The sequence below is a fragment of the Crocodylus porosus genome, unplaced genomic scaffold, assembly GCF_001723895.1.
Source record: "Crocodylus porosus isolate Cpor-Errol unplaced genomic scaffold, CroPor_comp1, whole genome shotgun sequence".
Lineage (NCBI taxonomy): Eukaryota > Metazoa > Chordata > Crocodylia > Crocodylidae > Crocodylus > Crocodylus porosus.
Window position 1 is genome coordinate 8,136,639 of NW_017728925.1, and position 19,103 is coordinate 8,155,741.

Below are 19,103 nucleotides of genomic sequence, written 5' to 3' on the forward strand. Positions count from 1 at the left end.
TCACCATGGTACCTGAATGCCTCCATCTCTCACATCAGAGCTTTACATCAACTATATCTAAATCTTTTGAAGCAATTGTCATGAACCAAAGGCGGCAGATAATCAAACGCTTTCAGGCTCAATGAGGACAATGGAGGTTATAAACTAATTATTAGAAAATATCTGAACTGCAGGGGACATATTAAAGCTCACCCTGACTGCAAAGCTATACACACAACATGAAATCAACATACCTGTATATTTTATATCTGGTTGTAAATCCTTGACGATGTCTTTCCACAAAGGATAAGTAGCTCCGCGAGTGGTGGAAAGGCCCCCTGTCTGAAATAAGCCAATCAAATTCCTTGGAGACATGTTGGTTGGTAACAGCTGGTTCCTGCTGGGAGGGCTGTATTATTATATGGTCCCATATAAACAGGAAGTAGAGGAACTCAACAAGCCTCCAGTTCATGCTTTTCTGTCTGCCTTTTTCCTCTCATTCTTGCTCCATTCTGTGGAGTCCTGTAAAGAAAGAGAGGAAGGAGGAGGAGGGGGAAAAAAAAAAGGAAAGGGAGGGAAGAAGAAAGAGAGAAAGAAGTACTGGGTAAACATTGAATCATGGAAAAGTTTTAGGGTTTTCTTTTAATTATTTCAAAACCTGGCACAACATCAAAATAAATTTAAAAACAGGGTTCGGATGCCTTCAGTCTATTTATACTATGGTTCAGGGTATCTGGTCATGTTTCATTCTTGCAGGGATCTGTGAATCTATGGGGCTTTCATCTCTTCTGTCAGAGCATGCATTGCCCTCTGAAACAACGAGGCCACAACCCAGGCACGCCACACCCTGACTTCCCAATGACTTCACTAAGGAAGTGCTCCACAATGCTGCAGAGGAGCGAGGAGGCTGGGCGCACAAGGTGGCCGTGCCCCAGGCTTCAATTACCCATTTATTGGCCTTTTAATGTTGTGCCAGATAAATGTGCCTTCTGCTTTCATGTCTCTCTGATCTGTAATCCATACTCCATGCAATCTGAGCAATCTATAAAGACCCAGCTCTTACTTTAAAGGGTTGCCAAAAAAAGAAAGATATTAAAATAATTATCCAGTTTGCAGGAGAAAAGAAAAATCCTACAGAACTTTGAAGGATAAATATACTAAACAACTAGTTTGACAGAATAGGCCTTAATGGGTGGGAGTGAAGGGAATGCTACTGTTATTGTTATTTGTATTACAGTATTACCTAGAGGTTGTGGCCTTATTGCATTAGACACTAGGCTTGCAGAGAGATGGTTTCTCTCCTAAAGAGCTTAAAGACTAAATAGACAAGACATAGGGTGCATCTACATGAGATGTTTTAATGAGCATTAGACTAATCTAATGCACAGTTAAGTGTCACTGTCTACACATATGCAGTAGATTAGTCTAATATGCCATTTTCTAGTAGATACAGACACTAGAAATCACCACATTACACTAATGCACCAAAGTGCATGTGTAGTTGCTGGCCAGGGGCAAATTGTTCCAGGTCAGTCTAGGCAGAAGTGGGCCACAGGGGTAGGTAGAACTGTCCCAGCTCCAGCCCTTTGGAGACTGGGCCCCTCCTGATCTCCACAGGGCTGAGCATGCTGTCCCGGCAGCCAGGCATCTGCCTCCCAGCCCCGTGAAGATCGGAACCAGGCCCCATGCCCCGTGACAGCCCTGGGGCTGGCACACGGGAACCTGGAGATCCTTCTGGCTGCTGCAGGGGGGCAGAGAAGGGCAGGAGCACCTCTAGAGTGAACTGTTCCCATCAGGTGCATGTTCAGATGTGTGCAGAGACACAGTTTAATGTGCCCGAACTTTCTGCGCAGCAAATTCAGGCACATTAACTGTATGTGTAGATGCGCCCACTGAGCATCACTAAGTAGCACTGAGCCACACTAAGTAGCACTGCAGTGAATTGTATACGTTTCCTCAGCACGTGGGCCTGACACTCCAAAATAAGATTATTTGGGCATCTGTAGTATGGTGCTGGGTGTCCACCAATAAGCTCTTTACCTGACATGCACTATTTTACATCCTAGGGTATAGCAGACAGGGCAGGTCTGTTGTGCTTCCCTATTATATAGTCCTTTGGAGTAGACTTGCCCTTCTTGAATGAGAAGGGAAAGTGAATGAAGTAACTTGCCAAGAGTTACACAGCAGACAAGTAAAAGAGCATGGAAAGGGACCCCGATCTCATGACTCCTAAGCCAATGCCCCAGTCACTAGCTAATTCTGCTTTCATAGCTATACACTGCTTTGGCAAGGCTCCCTTTTGAAGGATGCTGAGCAAGAACATTGATAGAAGATGAATGGAGTTATCAGCCCATTGCTAGCACAGTTTTAACCCTTCTGTTTTATGATAAATATACAAGAAAGAGTGTAGAGTTGAATACCAAACTATACTATCACTACCTAAATATTTGTCTACGCTGCAATGACAGTACTAGATACTGTACTTGACCTAGCTTTAAAACAGGTGAGATAGGGCACACTAACATCTGTATCACCATAGACAGATTCCTACTCCTACTCTACATTACACTGTACTTCACTGGTTTCTATGACTTCAGTGTAGAAGAAATCAAATTCCTTGTATCCCAGATGAACAGGGTCTTGTGGAAGCAAGATGTATTTGGGTGTGCCTGTAGCTAGATGTGTATGATTGTGCTTGGGGCTCTTTTATGTGTGCCCCACACATTTACAACATCAGTGTGCATGTGCTGTTGTCTATTTGCCTCGTGTGACTGTGCTTGTAAGATCCAAAGTGCCTGTGTACTATGTACATGTGAGTCCAGATTTATGAGATCATAAAGGTGTTTGTGTGAGTGAGAGGAGGCTATGGCATGTGATTGTGAGCATACACGTGTTTTGTGAGGGTGTATGAATATACAGAGTGTGACTGCCAGTTGACGTGTTGGTGTGTGTGTGCGCTGGAGCATGTGGGTGTCTGCACGTGTGCACAGCATGTGTTTGCATTTCTATAGTGAGCTTAGAAGCACGTTCAAAAATCTAATTGTTTCAACCTTTTTCAATCAGCTTTTAGAGGAAAATCGGAATTACATGAAATGCAATTAATATTGTCCCCAGATAGATTTCTTTGCTGGACAGGTATGGATCTCCTTCAAGTAGCTGGAATGGAACAATTTTATTATATAGCACTTAGGGACCTGAAGGAAGAGGAAGCCCTCTGTACTGTTTAAGTTACTGGACTGGAGACCTGCATTTAATTCCTGATGGTTCCACTGCCTCATTGTTTGACCTTGAAGTCATCCCTTTCCCTGCTCCATGATGTTAAATGTGAAACAGTATAATACTACAGTGATGAGGACCTTATAAGTACTTAGACTGTCAGGCATGCTAAAAAGATGTTGCAGGACAGTCCACATGCCAAAGAGACTGCAAACTATATAAATGGGCCACAGAAAGGGTAGGTAGGGAAGCAGAGGCAGAGAGCGGTGAAGTGACTTGTTAGAGGTCACACAGAAGAATGGTGACAGAGTTGGAAATACAGTTTTGGTCTCATGTATGATTATGTATGATCTTTCAAACACTTGCTAAACATGACTGCTCTGTGACATAGATGATTGTTAAAAAATCAAGACAGATGGAGAAACAGAGGTGGGGGAGCAGTGGCTGTCAATGGCTACCACACTTAGAGACCATCTGTTTATGCATACAGCTATGTAGACATACGTTAACAGGAAACAATCGTCAGTTCAGATAAAGTATAAGGGAACAATTGCAGGGAAATGCTTGATTTAAAAAAATGAAAATAAGTGAAGCTTAAACAAAAAAGCAAATAGAAAGACTGTAGCTATTATCAAAGCAAACAGCATAATAGGGGATCCCTCCCATCCCAGCAAGACATACTGTACCCTCCAGACATCACCGAAACATGGTCTTTTAACTTGTGTTTTCCTGTTCTCCTCTCACTTATCTTCTTTGGTCCCATCACTTCTCTTTCCAGCTTGTAGATAAAGCTGGTCAGTATTGCTGCTAAATGTTGATGAACTTTGGCAAAATATTGTTGACTCTTTTGCAAAATATTCCCTTTCCCCATCCTTGTTTCACTGTTCCTGCTAACCCTGCTAATAATGCATCTTCAGGCAGGAGTCTCATCTTCCTACAGCACCCAGTGCGGGTCCTTTGAGCACTGACCACAATAAGAATCAAAAGAAAAATGAACAAGTTGTCCCATGGCATAGTGGGATTAAATGTTGGGGAGTGGATGAGAAGAATTTAGGCATTCCTTACTATCTTTTGGCCCAGGGGTCAGAATCAGGATCAGAGCTCAGAAGCATAAAGCAGCTGGGCCTGTGTACAGCACAGATCTCTGTTTCTTCATGTTGTACTCTGAGACTATGTACAGCACTTTCCCTCTCCATTAGTTGAGTATATGCATTAGAGTCCAATAACGATCAGCTGTACTGCACACACAGTCCCAAGTATCCCTTTTGTCTGTTCATTAGACCCCTTAGTAATTGCCACCCTCATTAGCTGTCCTGAATCAGTTTTCCTTTAAGCATGCTGATTTCTATTGAATTCCTATTGTAAGGAGACAATGGCGTTAAGTAGCAAGGTAGAGCAATGCCTTACCTCCAATTCCCTGTCCAGTTCAATTGTTCTCTGAAACACTAAGTGGGATGAATATAATAGGTCTTAGCAAAATCACCAGTCTATGATCTCACATAAGGATGGTGTTGACAGCCTCTGTTCACCAAAGATGGCACTCCTAAAGAGCCACCCTTAGCCCCCCCAAATTCCTAAACATGCTTCCATAAGCCCATCCAGTCATCACTTCCAAACTAATCAGCATAGGAGCTATATTCCAGATGGTCAGAAGAAGCAGATGTCTTGGCTTTGAAAATGGACTGGAAGTACAAGTGGGAAGAGCGGAAGCAGCACTTGGGTCAAAAGGAGAGAAAACAGGACTTCCACTACCAGCCTGGACAACTATATCACGATCAAGTTACATTTTTTATTACTGTCTCCCCCCAGCCCATAACTGTTGCGGAGATGTTGCTTGTCATTAAACATTAATATATACCACAAGGCTAGTCCCCGTGGAACCTGTAAAACCTACTAAGTGGGATTATTTTGTGTTTAAGGCAATATTGCGAGGTCTATTAAATCCAATGGCTAACAGCCGCATATTTCGAATTACTCTGTTACGGCATTCTGGAGCTGCACTGATGCTGAGGATGTTCCAAGAAAGTCTGCAAAGGGGAGAAAAGGGTGAGATAAGGGGCAGGAGATTTGCAGATGTCTATCCCTGTCTTGGAGTCCCAAATAATACAACAGTCCACCACACCTGGCACAAGAACAGTCTTAGGATGGAGGGTAATTATTAATTTTAAGTACTGGAAAGGGATTCAACACATAGGATTCAGTTTCCAGTTCTTCCACAGACACTTGGTGGGCCAAGTCACATAAAAAGTCTCCATCCCCCATCTGTATCCTGGAGATAACATCATTTCCCTTCTCCCACCCTTTACTTGATTGGTCTATTCGAACTCCTGGGTCTCTGCGTTTGTACAACACATAGTAAACCACATTACTATATTGACTGGGATCTCTAGGCACTACCTTAGTATGAATTCTGAATTATGGGCACAATAATAACTAGCACAAGCAAGGGGTGATCCCTTGTTTATAATACTACAGTAGAAATATTAACAAATCCAGTATCCGTCAGGTGCATCCTATAGAAGATATCAAGGTGCATTGATCCAGTGCGTTGTGAGTTCATATTGTTAAATTGGAACATGCACAACGTGTCGACATCATGTTCTTTAACAAACCTGAATCAGAGGTGAGCTGGGGAGATGGGCCAGAATTAGAGTTAACAAGTAATCACCAGATGGACAGCAAAGTTGCGGGACTGACTCTCACTTATGCTTGTCCCTTCTTACCAATTTGACCACATAAGGGATCTTAACAAAGGTGTAAATATAGATCTACATTTAGTGTAAATGAAGATTTGTCACAATATTCCTTGCCTTTTAATTCTTTTGGAATTCTGGATTTTAGAAGCAAAACTATGCAAATACTTTGCCTTTAAGTACAAATGATGTATAGTTGAATGTACACTTCATTTCACCGTGGCTGATATCCATGAGCTATTAATACATAATTTGGGCAATACTTACATTGCCATAAGGCACACCTGTTATCCAGGAGTTCAGATTGTTACAAACATTAATTAAAGCTCTTCCCACCCCAGTGAGGTAGGTAAGCACCACAATTTCCCTTTATTTCTGGAACATAAGGAAGAGTTAGGTCTGGACTTGGCCACTCAAAAGAATCGCTGTAAGATGTGAGAGATGAATCTCAGTGTAAGATAGGCAGAGCAATATTATTTTGTGTAGAGCAAAAAATTGACTTGCTCTAAATCAACTGCAGAGAGAGAAGTAGAATCCAGGAATCCTGACTCCAAGCTGTCTGTTTTAAATACTATACTACCCTCGCCCTTTTGGGACTTTCAACAAGACCTCTGTTCTAACCTCAACACCTCACATTTATCCCTTATATTAGATTCAAATTTATCTCACCAGGCCCGATGTTTTTTCAGGCTCATCGCTGTAAACTATTTCCATCAGAAATGCAGACTCAGGAAAGAGAAATTACAGAGCACATTATTTGCAGCAAAGAAATGAGTCCCCTATCTCTTTAAGCTTCATGCACCAATAATTCTTTCCTGCGTCCCACATTTGATTCTTGGCAGGTTGCAAGAGGTTTTTGCTCGCTGCAGTTTACCAGAGGGAAGAGGCGAACAATTGCTATTTGTATCTGAAACGCTTTTGTGCTGCGGCAGCTTCACAACCTGCTTTAAGATGCTGATGAATTAGTAAAGGACAGAAGTGTCAAGGGAGAGATGAGACAGCTCATGTTAGTTTAGGGTTTAGCCTTGCCAAGTGTTGAGCACTCTGACCTCATTTCAGTCAAGATCTCTAAATCCATGCTTAACTTTAATCCTGGAAAGAATCCAAGTAAAATTCCATTAAACTACTTGCATGCTTAAAGTTAGGTGTGTGCTCACCTTGTAAAACTGAACCCTCAATGAACACTCCCTTGCTCCTGGCTGCAATTAGAGCTGCCCAACTCTGTGTCCTAAAGAATAAATAAGTTACCAGAGATGACCATATAGGTCAACTGGTAAGATCTACAATAGAAGGAAGGAAGTTGCAATCCAGCTGTTGCGTCGAATCTAAGAGTGGCCATGCCGTGTTACAAATATGAAGTCTCTGGAGACTCTCAATTTGTCACCTTCTAGAAGCAGAAGATGAAAATAGCACCATTCAAGAGTTTCACATGGTGAGGGGTGAATGTTAAAAAAATCACAACAATTCTACTATCCATGCAGCTTTGTAATGTTGAACCAGTAATAAGAGGGGAGAAGGTTTTTTTCTGGATTTTTTAAAAAAAATTATACATGGGACTGCAACATGCAGATGCAGGAACACTAACCTCTTTCGCACACTCTGTTCCACTCACTTGTGCTGAAAACAAATTGGAAGTGGTAAACATTTCACTCTGATGTTTCAAAACGAAGTAGCTTTGACATTTTTCACCAATGTATTTAAAGATGCCAAAACCTTTAGAAAGTCAGGCTGGATGGTAACGGAGGGATGGGGGTGGTAAAGGGGGTATTACTGCTAAAAAATGGACTGGCTTGTTCTTCTCTGGTTCTTCTTCTGGTAAGAGAAGAACAAGGGGTTAAAAATATATGGCCCATTGCTTCTCCAGGCAAAGCTACTGCTGCTTGGATAATGACAGCCCTGGCTGCCAGGATGAAAAGCCTCATTTAACTCAACACTTCCTGACAGTACCAGGTTCTGTCACCATTCATGCTGGACAATGCAAACAGATCCAAAAGCAGATGAGGAGAGGTGGAGAGAAAGAGCCTGGTTTTGTTGTCTGGTGCGAGTTCTGGCCCAGGAAATGACTGAATAATTTGCAATGGCTATGAAGTTTCCGTATGCATTTAGACTCAAGGACTACTGCAGCCACTACCTTTATTCAATAGTTTTGTCAGTCATTCATAAAATGAGATGAGGAATTTTAAATTCTTTTTTTAATTGAGACCTTCCACAGAAGGAGCACAGGCATATTTTAGTCCATGCGGACTAGGCAATTAAGTGTTTTGGGCCCACACTCAATATTCCAGGGGGTATTGATCAGCATTGATTGACTGCAACAGGCATCGTGTATTTTACATCAAGGGCTGCAACGCTTCTATATAGAAATACTGTCGGTGTTTAGGTACAATGGAGTAATGGATAGGCCTTTGGGCTAGGACTCAGGAGACCTCAGTTAAACCCCTTACTGGGTCACAAGTTTCCTATATGGCCCTAGGCAATATCCTCTCTGTACTTTAATTCTCATCTGTAAAAGGAAAACATTGCCCTCCCCTCCCTCAGAAGGGTACTGTACAGCTAACTGTGTTAAAGACTGTAAGGCGCTTGGATAGTACAGTAATGGAGACCATGCAAGTACAGCTGTGCACCGATTTCATAGTGCAGCAGCTTTAATGAAAAAAAAAAAAAACAATCTGCTCAGGTAAAATAGAACAGAAAATATTTTACCTTCAGAAAACCCCCCAAAATTACAGGTAATTCAACTGCAAACATTCCATTCAACCCCTGAACAAAGTATTGTCACTTCAAGCACCAGGAAGAAAAAATAAAAGAAACAAAATCTAAGTTCACAACACTGCCAGACAAGGAGAATTCCTCCTCCTGCACCCAAAGCTCAGGTCAACCCCATGGTTCAAATCCTTCCCCTCTCTGAGGAGATATGAGCCGCTATCTTCCACATTTCAGCACAGTACCTAATCACCAGGCTATAGTATATTCTGGGGTGGGGAATCACTCTCAGTCCCTCCCATTACTTTTATAAGCAAACATTCACTGGAACATGGAGCCTGGATGTCCACCTTCCACGAGAGCTGCCAAACTACCAAGCTAAAGGGATCTTCTTTCTCAGTCTCTGAGTGAAAGACTACATATTTTATACAAAGTGGAACAGCTCCACCAGGGCGGGACTGAGGTAGCCCCATCAGAGAAGACCCCGTATTAAGCTGGTTAAGGCACTTTCCTATATAGGAGGAGACATGGGTCAAATTCTGTCAACCAGACAAGGGTACTTGAACCACAGTTGTCTAGACTTCGGTAAGTTCTCTCGCTCTGAGCGTTTGGGGGAAGAAGGAGAAAACTACAACCATCCCCTTTTTAATATATCCTCTCCCTTATTTTTCCCATCTGGAAATTTTGACATAGGCAACCATCATTTGCATATCATTTTAGAATTACTGACCTTTCATTTTTTGGGGGCACATTTACAATTTGCTGGGGGAAAAATATCCGTCTACCTGAACATACAAGTAGTATGAAGCTTCATTTTGTAGACAAAGATATAGTAATGCAGAGGACTACAGTGGGGAGCCATTTCTCATTGGTGAGCACTTACTCATATGAATAATCATAATGAAGTAAATAAAGTAGATAAAGGTTCCTCTACAACATTTGCTTCTCTGGGAGATACGAATCCTTGACATCTGTGGAGTTCAAGTCATTCACTTACGTGCCTATATACTGACAGAGGTGCCTGAAGAGCTGGGCCTTAATGACTTGTACAAAATAACACCGCTGCGGCAGCAGAGCCTGAAATAGAAGCCAGAAATCCTGACGGCCAGTTTCCTTTTCTAACCACAGGCCCACACTGCTTAAATTACTGCTTTCAGTATTACACGCTCTGATTTAAGGCCCATTGAAATCAATAAGACTCGGTTGAGGTCTAATTGCAAATGTCTAGTACAATATCATGTTAACCCTTAAAACTGAACTGCGCATTAAATTAAAAGCTCAGATTAATTCGGGACTTAAAAGGGTTATTTAATTACTAGGAGGAAAAAAAGCAACTGCTACATTTTCTATGCACCTGAAAGGATGAACAGGTTAAAAAGGTGGGGAGATGGGAGACTTTCTGACCATGGTGGCCGTAATTTCATTACTCCAAGAAGCCGGTGTCCAATCTATCCGGCAAGCCGCATTCATCTTTGCCTTTTAAGGGCCAGCGTATGGGTTATGGACCTCGAAGGAAGGACATATAGAAAAACATTTGGCCTTTTACTTATCAATACAAATCTAACAAAGGAAATTTGGTATGAAACAAGCTCCAAATGAAAGACAAGATGTGAATGATCTGAAAAAAACCTGAGGATATTCAGAATCTGAATAGGAATCCACATCCCACAGCAAGTCCCCCCTCTTTATAATGGCCCAAACTAGAGAACTGATCCTGTAATGTGGATTGTGTAGTAATAGAAGGTGTGCAGCCCTTTCTACACTTCTTGATCAGGACCCAAATCAGCCAGAACTGAACATGCCTAATCTTTAGACTGTTTTGATACCCAAATAATAGGCCCATTGTTAGCTGTGATTTTAATTTGTTTTCTTCTTTGAACTTGCTCTGCTCTGTGATGAATCCATCTTCTGGCCACTTGGTGTAATTCAATACCTGAACTGTGCAACTTGCCGAGTTACATTTGCGGTCAGTTTTTTTTTTCAGAGGACAGTTTTCCACTGGAAAAAAGCACTTCCATTGAAATCAAAGCATTCCCTGGGAATATGCAAATTTTGAAAAAATCTCTGATGAAAGAAAGTCAAAACAAATCATTTTGATTTTTTTTTTCTCTTTCCATTTCAATAAAGCTGAAATGTTTCATTTTGATACAGTAAAAAGATTTTTTTTTCAACGTTATCATTTCATTTCATTCTGTTTTGACTTTGCTATTGTACTGAATATTAATTCTACTTGATAATATATTTTAAATATATTCTATATATTCTATACAATAGTTCTAGTATAAATATAATTAGATTTTATACATAATATAACTTTTTTAAAGTCAAAGGTATATTAAAGGCACTATGATAGTTTCAAGGTTATTACATGGGATACGTTGATGGTCTTGAATACTTTATTTTGGAATTTTAATTTCATAGGAAACTTCTGACTTTTCTGATTCAGGATACAAACAAGATATCAAAACCAACAGACTTTCCTGTGAAACAGGCGCTCCGTTTTCCAAGCATCCCTTATTGTTCCTGATCTAGGAGCTTACAGCATCCTCATCATCTTTTGTACAGAATGAAACATGCTTGATTGCTCAGTAAAAAGTATTCATGGTTATATGGGGGAGAATCTGTATGTGGGTAAAACTTTCATAAGTCGAAGTGATTAAGGATTCTAAGTCCCATTGACTTTCACTGAGAAGACTTCTCAATCACTTAGGCACTTCTGAAAATTGCACCCTGCATCTTTTTGGTTTAATTTCCACACCATGATTCTGCTTCTCAGCACAGGCACATTGATGCAAGTGAGTTTACATTGTCCTGTCTGCGTAGGTGGAGGTGAAAGCAGAGCTGGAAAAAAGGACAGCAGAGAAGTAAAAGGGAAGGAGAGAGCTGCAAACTCCGAGCAGAGGTTGTAATGAGGCGACTATATTGATCCTTCATTTCAGAGATGAATATGTCCCCAACAGCTCCTGTGCGTTTACTGCAGTTCAATAAGAGATTGAGGGCACCAGGGTCTTGGTACTGGGATCTCTGCTCTATAGTGCTGCCAGCATCTGTGTGCAGGGCTTGAATTGTGCGCAGACAAGGAGTCCATTTTAAATGTAAGTGTACTGTACAATGTATACAAAAGAGAGGGTGTTAATACAACATGAAGGGCTAAATTGTGCATGGCACTGTGTGGATGTATTAGCAGGAAGAAAGGATACAGAGCATCCCTTCTTCTCAACACACATAGCAGCAGCCATGAGATCTCTGGCACTACAATCTCCGGGCTGGGGGAAGCAGGGGAGGCAATGGTACTGAGGACGGATGGCCGTGCCTGTTCAGGGACATGTTGCTGCTATGGCCACCCTCCTCCCCCACCCCGCACCTCAGCACTAGAAGGGTTAAAGATACGATAACGGCTGTCTTTAAGCTGCCAGCATGTTTGCCTTTGTCACAGAGGGGGCCCACATCCCACCCTAAACCTCTGTCTACACCTGTACATTTTTAGAAGGGATGGATGAATTGGCTGGTGACCTCTCTGAGCCATGGGGTCAGCCATATCTGTCCCTGATTGCTTATCCTTTAGAACGGATGGAATAAGCCCTTGAAAGTTTTGGAGTACTAACTCCCTGCATGCTTGGGTCTTAAAAGGGAAACATGGTTTGGGGAGGTGCCAATCACTTGCAAATCACCCCAGAGAGCTGCTCAAACTTTGTCTTTGCAGGCACAGTTCCCCACTTGATCAACTCAGGCTTTAGTTGGCCTGTCATTCTAGATTACAGTTTTCCCCCCAATGATGAATGCCACTGTAGTTAAGTTTTATACTAGGAGTCCCTTTAGACCCTAATGTTTCTACTTGCTTGTAACTTTTCAAAACAAATTCCCCTCTTCAGTTGAAACATTGAATGCTTGGCTTCAGGCCTAAGGGAATCATAATAGGAAAGTTTGAACAAAATCCATCAATCCTTTTTTTTTTCCTTGAGTCCTAAAGAATGGTAAATATATAAGGAAATAATATGTTTTGATGATAAAGTTTCTTATTTACTTGTGTTCTGATTGCATTCTCTTCCATTAGTATCTTAATGACACAGCAGCTCTGATCCTCTACCATTGTCAATAGCACTCATGCATGTAATCAGCTGAATATGATGGTCCCTGTAGAAGACAGTCTTAAAGACAATTGAACTATTACTCATTACCACCCTGTGGTGCCCTCCGGGAGAGAACAAAACTGCCGCAAGACCGTGCTGTCCATCCCTACCAGATGCTACAAATCATTGACCCCTCATAAGCTGCTGACAGATCAAAAAGAATCAGCATGGACACTTGACCTTTTCTCCATTGCCAGGAGGAAATTGTTGACCACAAAGAGCAGGAAACATCCTATACTGTGCCCAGACTCAAAGGAGAGGGGTCAGAGAAGGCTGAGAAACTCCACAATGGAAATGGTACTGCTTTAGCACAACCTTTTCAATAACCTTCCCTCGCAAAGAAGATTAGTAACAGGAGACTGATTTGCTTGACTAACAGCATCTAAAAATTATTTCTGAGCAAGGTCCTCACAATCACTCCCTCATCAACACAGTAATGAACTGAATCAGGGGCCTTAAGAGCATGTTTTCTACAGCATGAGCAAAAGAGCAAGAGTCTATGTTGTGTGCTGGAACAGATTTACTTAGCCTGTAGATTAGGCACAAAACAAGAACATGTAACACTGCCAATGTGATACAAAGCCACACAGAAAACTTCTAGTTAAGCTGGAGAAGATGAGGGTTAATGGTGGAAATGTACAGTAGGCAAAAAATGAGCTCAGAGGGAGATGGAAATGTGTAATGTTGAAAGGGGATATTTCAGGCTGGAGAGATGCTACTAAAGGAGTTACTCAGGGAATCAGCCTTGGGAGCAATCTTCCTTTTAATGTTTCATTAATGGCCCTGGCATGGATACTAGGAGTGTATTGATGAAATTTGCTGATGACACAACATTAGGTGGCATTGTCAATATAGAGGAGGATTGGGGTATCATACAAAAAGACCTGGATGAATTTGAGGACTAGATTAATGGCAATGGAGTGAAATACAATACCACAAAATGCAAGGTCATGCACTTGGGGCTTAATAATAGAATCTCCTGCTACATACGCTTGGGACCTCATCAGCTGGAAATGAATGAGATGGAGAAGGCTTGGGTGTGCAAGTCAGTCTCAGTATGATGCCACTATAAAGAAGGGTAAGTGCAGTCCAAGGATGAATCAGGAGAGGCATGTCCAGCAGAGATAGGAAAGTATCAGTGAAATATTGTGTGCAGTTCTGGTCACCCATCTTCCAAAAAGATGAATGAAACATGGGCAGAGAAAACCTACTAGAGTGATCAGGGGAATGGAGAGCCTGGTAGAAAAAATGGCTTATCTAACCTAGAAAAACAAAGGCTAAAAAAAAAATCACCACTCTCCCCGACCCACACACCCCTCATACATTAGGGAGATACACACCAGGAAGGAAAAAGAACGTAAGCTAGAGGTCAATGTTGGCACAAGCAGAAACATGAATTTAGACTGGCAATAAGAAAAGGACCCAAATTCGTTCTTGAACAGCCTTTCAAAGGGAGTAGTGGGGCCGGTTAGATGAACCTCAATAAGTTTGTGAAGCAGAGGATAAATGTGGTGCCTGCCATAAAGGAAACTGGTCTTCTTGAGCCAGGAAGCACTTCCAGTCCTATGGCCCAGAGACCACTACATTAAACTGGTGCCTTGTCCTATTGAAAGGAGAGGGAGTCATCTTCTATCAGTAATGAAAAGTATATCTGTGCTGCTTTCCTGTTGAGCTGCAGATAAATACTGACCAATCACTTCCCCCCAGTTCATTCCCATTCAGCCTGTGATCAAACTTAAAAAATGAGGCCATGTCTACAGATACCTCCCTGCTAAATGGGGACCATCATTAAGAAGCATAGTTCCACCCACTTGCTCCCATTCATGGCCCCAAGGAGGAGAGACGAAGAGGCTGAACGTGTCTGGTGACACGTAATAAATTTTGCTTCGAATCATATATACAGCCAAATTTGTGGGCTTGGTCATGGACTGAGCAGATGTGACTGCTGGGGCTAATTTCCTCAATGACAGTCCTAGGCTGGGCAGGCAAGAATTGTAGACACAACCAAGAAAAAAAAAAGTCCTTCTCCTCCAATCACAGCCATAACATAAGATTAAAATAATTCTTTTATGATGGGATGAATCAGACTGAGAACATGACTTTGTCACTAGGCTTCTCGCATGTGCATCTCTTGTCAATACCCCAAGGAAAATGGGCTGAGTTACTGTGCCAGTAGATAAGGACAGTTTTGCTTATTGTATCTTACAAAGCCATCTATAGAGTGGTGCAAGGGATCACAGACCATCTATCCCATAGATAAAAGCCTCCTCCTGACATACACCTAACAGCTTTGTCCTTTTTTTCTGTTTACACACCTGTAATTCTTGTCTGGACAATACCTTTATCCCCGCTGTATAAGCACGAAACCAGGAATTTAGCTCCAGTCTTCCCCCTGGCAACCATGACATTTTTACACGCAGCTATAAGCAAAACCCCAATGCACACAATCTGAGTTTTAAAATACCTCCATCTTTCAGCCACTTCATTGGTCTGACCCATAAATGCCCCTCATCCCAGCACCCAGATCTTTTTGTTTGCATCCATCTATTGTCCAAAGAATAACAATTATTTTAAAATTGTCATTTTTAAGAACTTCAGAAAGTCGGCAGGAGTTCCAGTAGCATCTTGGATGCAGGTACTAATCCTTTGATGTACATTGTACAAACCAGATGGTAGTCTAATCCCTGCCAGCATGCAAAGCCCAGTGTGCAGAGAGCGCCCGTAACCCTTGTCTGATTGAATATTCACACTCGCATCTGATTTTACTTGAGCGTTGGAAGAAGTCCCCATGCAGAAACTCATCCAGACGAATAAAATCCCATAGACTTACAATGTGGCCAAGTTCTAGATCCTTTCACTGCATAATAATGAATCTTCTGGTTCTTTTTTTTCTCGCCATGTCCTGCTCTACCAAAAAAAAATATATAAAGCTTTGAATCCCCTCACGCTTCCTTTGAACCCTTTTATCTGTTTTGTCCTTTATCTACTCCCAGGGATAAATCCCCAGCCTTCTAGGGTTATAGTCCATAAATCTTCTAATTACACTTCTGTTACCTGCTGTGTCCACCAACATAGTGAGCAGGGTGCTATGCTGTGGCTGCTCACAAAACGGGGCTCTGCATTTTACTGTGAATCCTCAGGTGGAATCTAATGGTAGACACTGAAATAAGTTAAAAGCCATCAACAGATCCATTTCCTTCTCCTCCTACATCCCCTCCCTCTCTCCTACACTTTCCCTCCACCCACCTTGCTCCTTCTTTTATCCTTCTTTGTAAGGGTCTTTATTAACACATGCTCGAGCATTAATGAGCACCCACAGGAGGAGGAGAGAGCAGAAAAGAGAGCTAAAAGGGAAATGGATGAAAGGGAATGAGAGCAGGGGGATGAAGTGAGCTGAGGACAGATGGAATAGATGGGCTGAGCGAGCAAGAGAAGGAGTGAAAAAATCTATGAAAAATAGGAAAGGGGCTGTTAATTAGCCTTTGGTCCTGGAATACAAATCAACAGGACTGAGCTGTATATCTGTTGGCCACCGACCAGCTGTGTGACCTCGGGTGAGTCACTTTGCTTCTGTCTCACCTCCCACCCATTACCTGTAGTGTCTTGTCTTTTTAGAGTGTAAGCTGCCCCAGACAGGTTTGTTTCGTGACAGGCTGATCATAATAGATGCCCAAACCTTACTTTTAGTTGCTAGGCAGTACAGCTACCTTCAACTTATTTGAGTTCCTTCAACCAATTTAGTTATCCAAGCTAAAAATTATAAGGCTCATCAATGTTTGTAGCCTGGAAAGACAAAGTAATGTGAATAGGGCAATTAAAATGTCCACAATAAAATAAATCAGCAATAAAATCCTATAGCAGAAGGAAATATATCTATAGCTACATATAACTATAGATATATATAGTAATCTTTGTGTGTGTGTGTGTGTATCTATATCTATATTTACAGAGATAGCTTTTTCAATTTAGGAAGCTTTTAACTAATTATTTACTACTATTACTGATCATTAAAATAATACTAATATTTGGTGCTTACATGACACTTTTCATCCAGGGATCTCAAAGCACATTTTTCTTTTCTTTTTTTCTTTTTGTACATTAATTAGTGAAGATTCACAACCCTACATGCATGAGAGAGTGGTAACAATGAGGATACCTATTCCACAGATGCTCCGACTCAGCCCCAAAGGTGAAGGAATTCATCTCTGCTGCCATTATGCCACTGCATTAACTTAGCACAGTCTTTCAAAAATGTCCTTATTTATTTGTGGATAGCCAACTCAAAATACTATTGGTCTGCCTTTCATAGACCTGGGAAACACTCAGCTCCCACTGTTTCTGCTGGGGTTGGGAATGATCATCTGTTCTAAAAATTGGGTCATAGGAGTCCAAGTTTCAAAAGAGATCAACACAACTGTGTGAAGGTCATGAGCCTTTCTGAACACTGGAACTTTGTTCAGGACCTAAATTTAAGCTGAGCTCATGTAGTAATATAAGTATAATAACAGGTCTTGAGATCTTGGAGAACTGCTTCTAAGCTCTTTTGGAAACTGTTTCTAGACACCTGAACTTTGGTACCCAAAACTGGAAGCACAAACTGTTAGAGAAACTGTTGTGAAAGATTTAAGCTTCATCGTATACCTTGCCCAGGTTACATACAGCCCATTGTTGGTCACATGCGGGACAGAATGGACTTGTCTCTCGCTTTAATTACATAATGACGCAGTCTTCTAACACAACTACAGTGCCCTAGCTGTGCTTTCTACCTTTGAATTATATAGCATTTCAATGGCCATGTCTATCCCAGGTCTTGCGATTCAAAATATATCAGTAAATTTCTTTTGCGCACCTGCTGCGGGATCAAAGCCTTTACTGTAGTTTCATGGATACTTGAATTTTCCAACCCTAGAAAATCCTCCTCCCCTTGCAAATTCCTGCCAGTCACGTGCCTTTTGGATATTTAACATTCACTCTCTTAATTCTTAAACCACTCAAGCTACTAGAAAGTGAGGAAGAGTTCTGCTTTCATTTACCTGAGGAAAATCTGGGATAACTCCACTGAAGTTTTATTACCGTGTTACACCTATAGGACTGAAATGAGAATCTAGCCCCATGGTTTGGGGTCACTACAACTGTACTGGTCCTTTGAGAAAACAGCTCCATGATTATACTTGTAAAGCACACAGGCCCATTCTGGCTGCCTTTACATCGTTACCCTCACCAGTTCTCATTTACCCCTTCATCACCAAAGACACTTCATAATGCAGGTCATCTGCAATCTACCAAATCCCAGGTTTCTCACCCCAATCTGATACGCTTTGAATGAAGAAAGCCTTCTTGAGTTAGACCTCATCCTTCCAGCCAGGCCTATAAACCCAGTAATCATTCACATCTGGACAGCAAGGATTTGTTTCTGCCCATCACATCTCCCCCTTGTTTCCTACCCTATACGCTGAGTAGTCAATTCAACCCTAAAAGGCAGCTTATCTCAATGTTTACACCTGCCTTGCCAATGAACTGTGTTCCTGCCTGTCAGATCCCCCTGATCACACTTCTCTTACTGGCTGATTGTGCTTGCTGCCTTCTTTGCAGCCACTTCGCTTTCATCCTTTCCACCTGTTCTGAAAAGTAACCCTCTGCTCTTACCTGTTTCACTCACAGCTGTATCTGTCTCTACTGCTGATTGCATATCTCCTTTGTAGCTCCTTTCTATGCCCCATGCTTGGTGCCATCTTGACAGTGGCAGTATTCACATTTGCCTTCAAAAAAAAAGTTGCAGTGACAAGGGTAGAATGTGATTCGAGCTCTGAGTGCCTTGAGTTTTGGCTCTGATGGGAAAGGCAGCGGGACTGAGACTGGATTACAGGTTTGAGTCTTGCCTCTACCACAGACTCCCTGTCACATAACCTTGGGGAAGTCCCATAATTCACTTTTACGCTGACCTCTCTTGTTCTAATATACCTAACCATGGAAATCTGAAATTGGCAGCTCAGCTTCATTTCAACTATTTACAAGCTGTCTCGTTTTAGGGTCTGAGTCAATGCCTGTTCAATTCTTTGCGAGTGTCTCGCAGAGCAATGTAGGAATTGTCCTGTCAGATCAGATTGTTGGTTCATGTGGTCTGGTATCCTGCCTGTGACGGTGGGTAGAGCCCTTCCTATCACACCCAACCTACAGCTAGACAAGTCACTAGCTAATCATGTTATAGTCTAGCTAGGCAGAAGGATAAATTCCTTCCTGACCACAGAAAATAGTCAGCTTATGCTCTGAAGCCTGAAATTTGTTTATCATTTTCCTAGATTGCAGAGTTGCAAATGCCATTAATTGACATAAAGTTATGCCGTCTTCACATTTCAAATTCAGCTGCACTTTAATCTCAATG

General features: G+C 41.8%; 1 protein-coding gene across 1 annotated transcript in view; it reads right to left on the reverse strand.

Annotated features, from left to right (window-relative positions):
* Nucleotides 1-19,103, reverse strand: part of BRINP1 (BMP/retinoic acid inducible neural specific 1) — a 93,942-nt gene that overhangs the window by 65,905 nt on the left and 8,934 nt on the right. The window contains exon 2 of the mRNA XM_019540654.1: nt 234-501. Coding sequence (XP_019396199.1) covers nt 234-451 — 218 coding nt within the window. The 5' untranslated portion in view covers nt 452-501. The remainder of the gene's footprint in view (nt 1-233; nt 502-19,103) is intronic.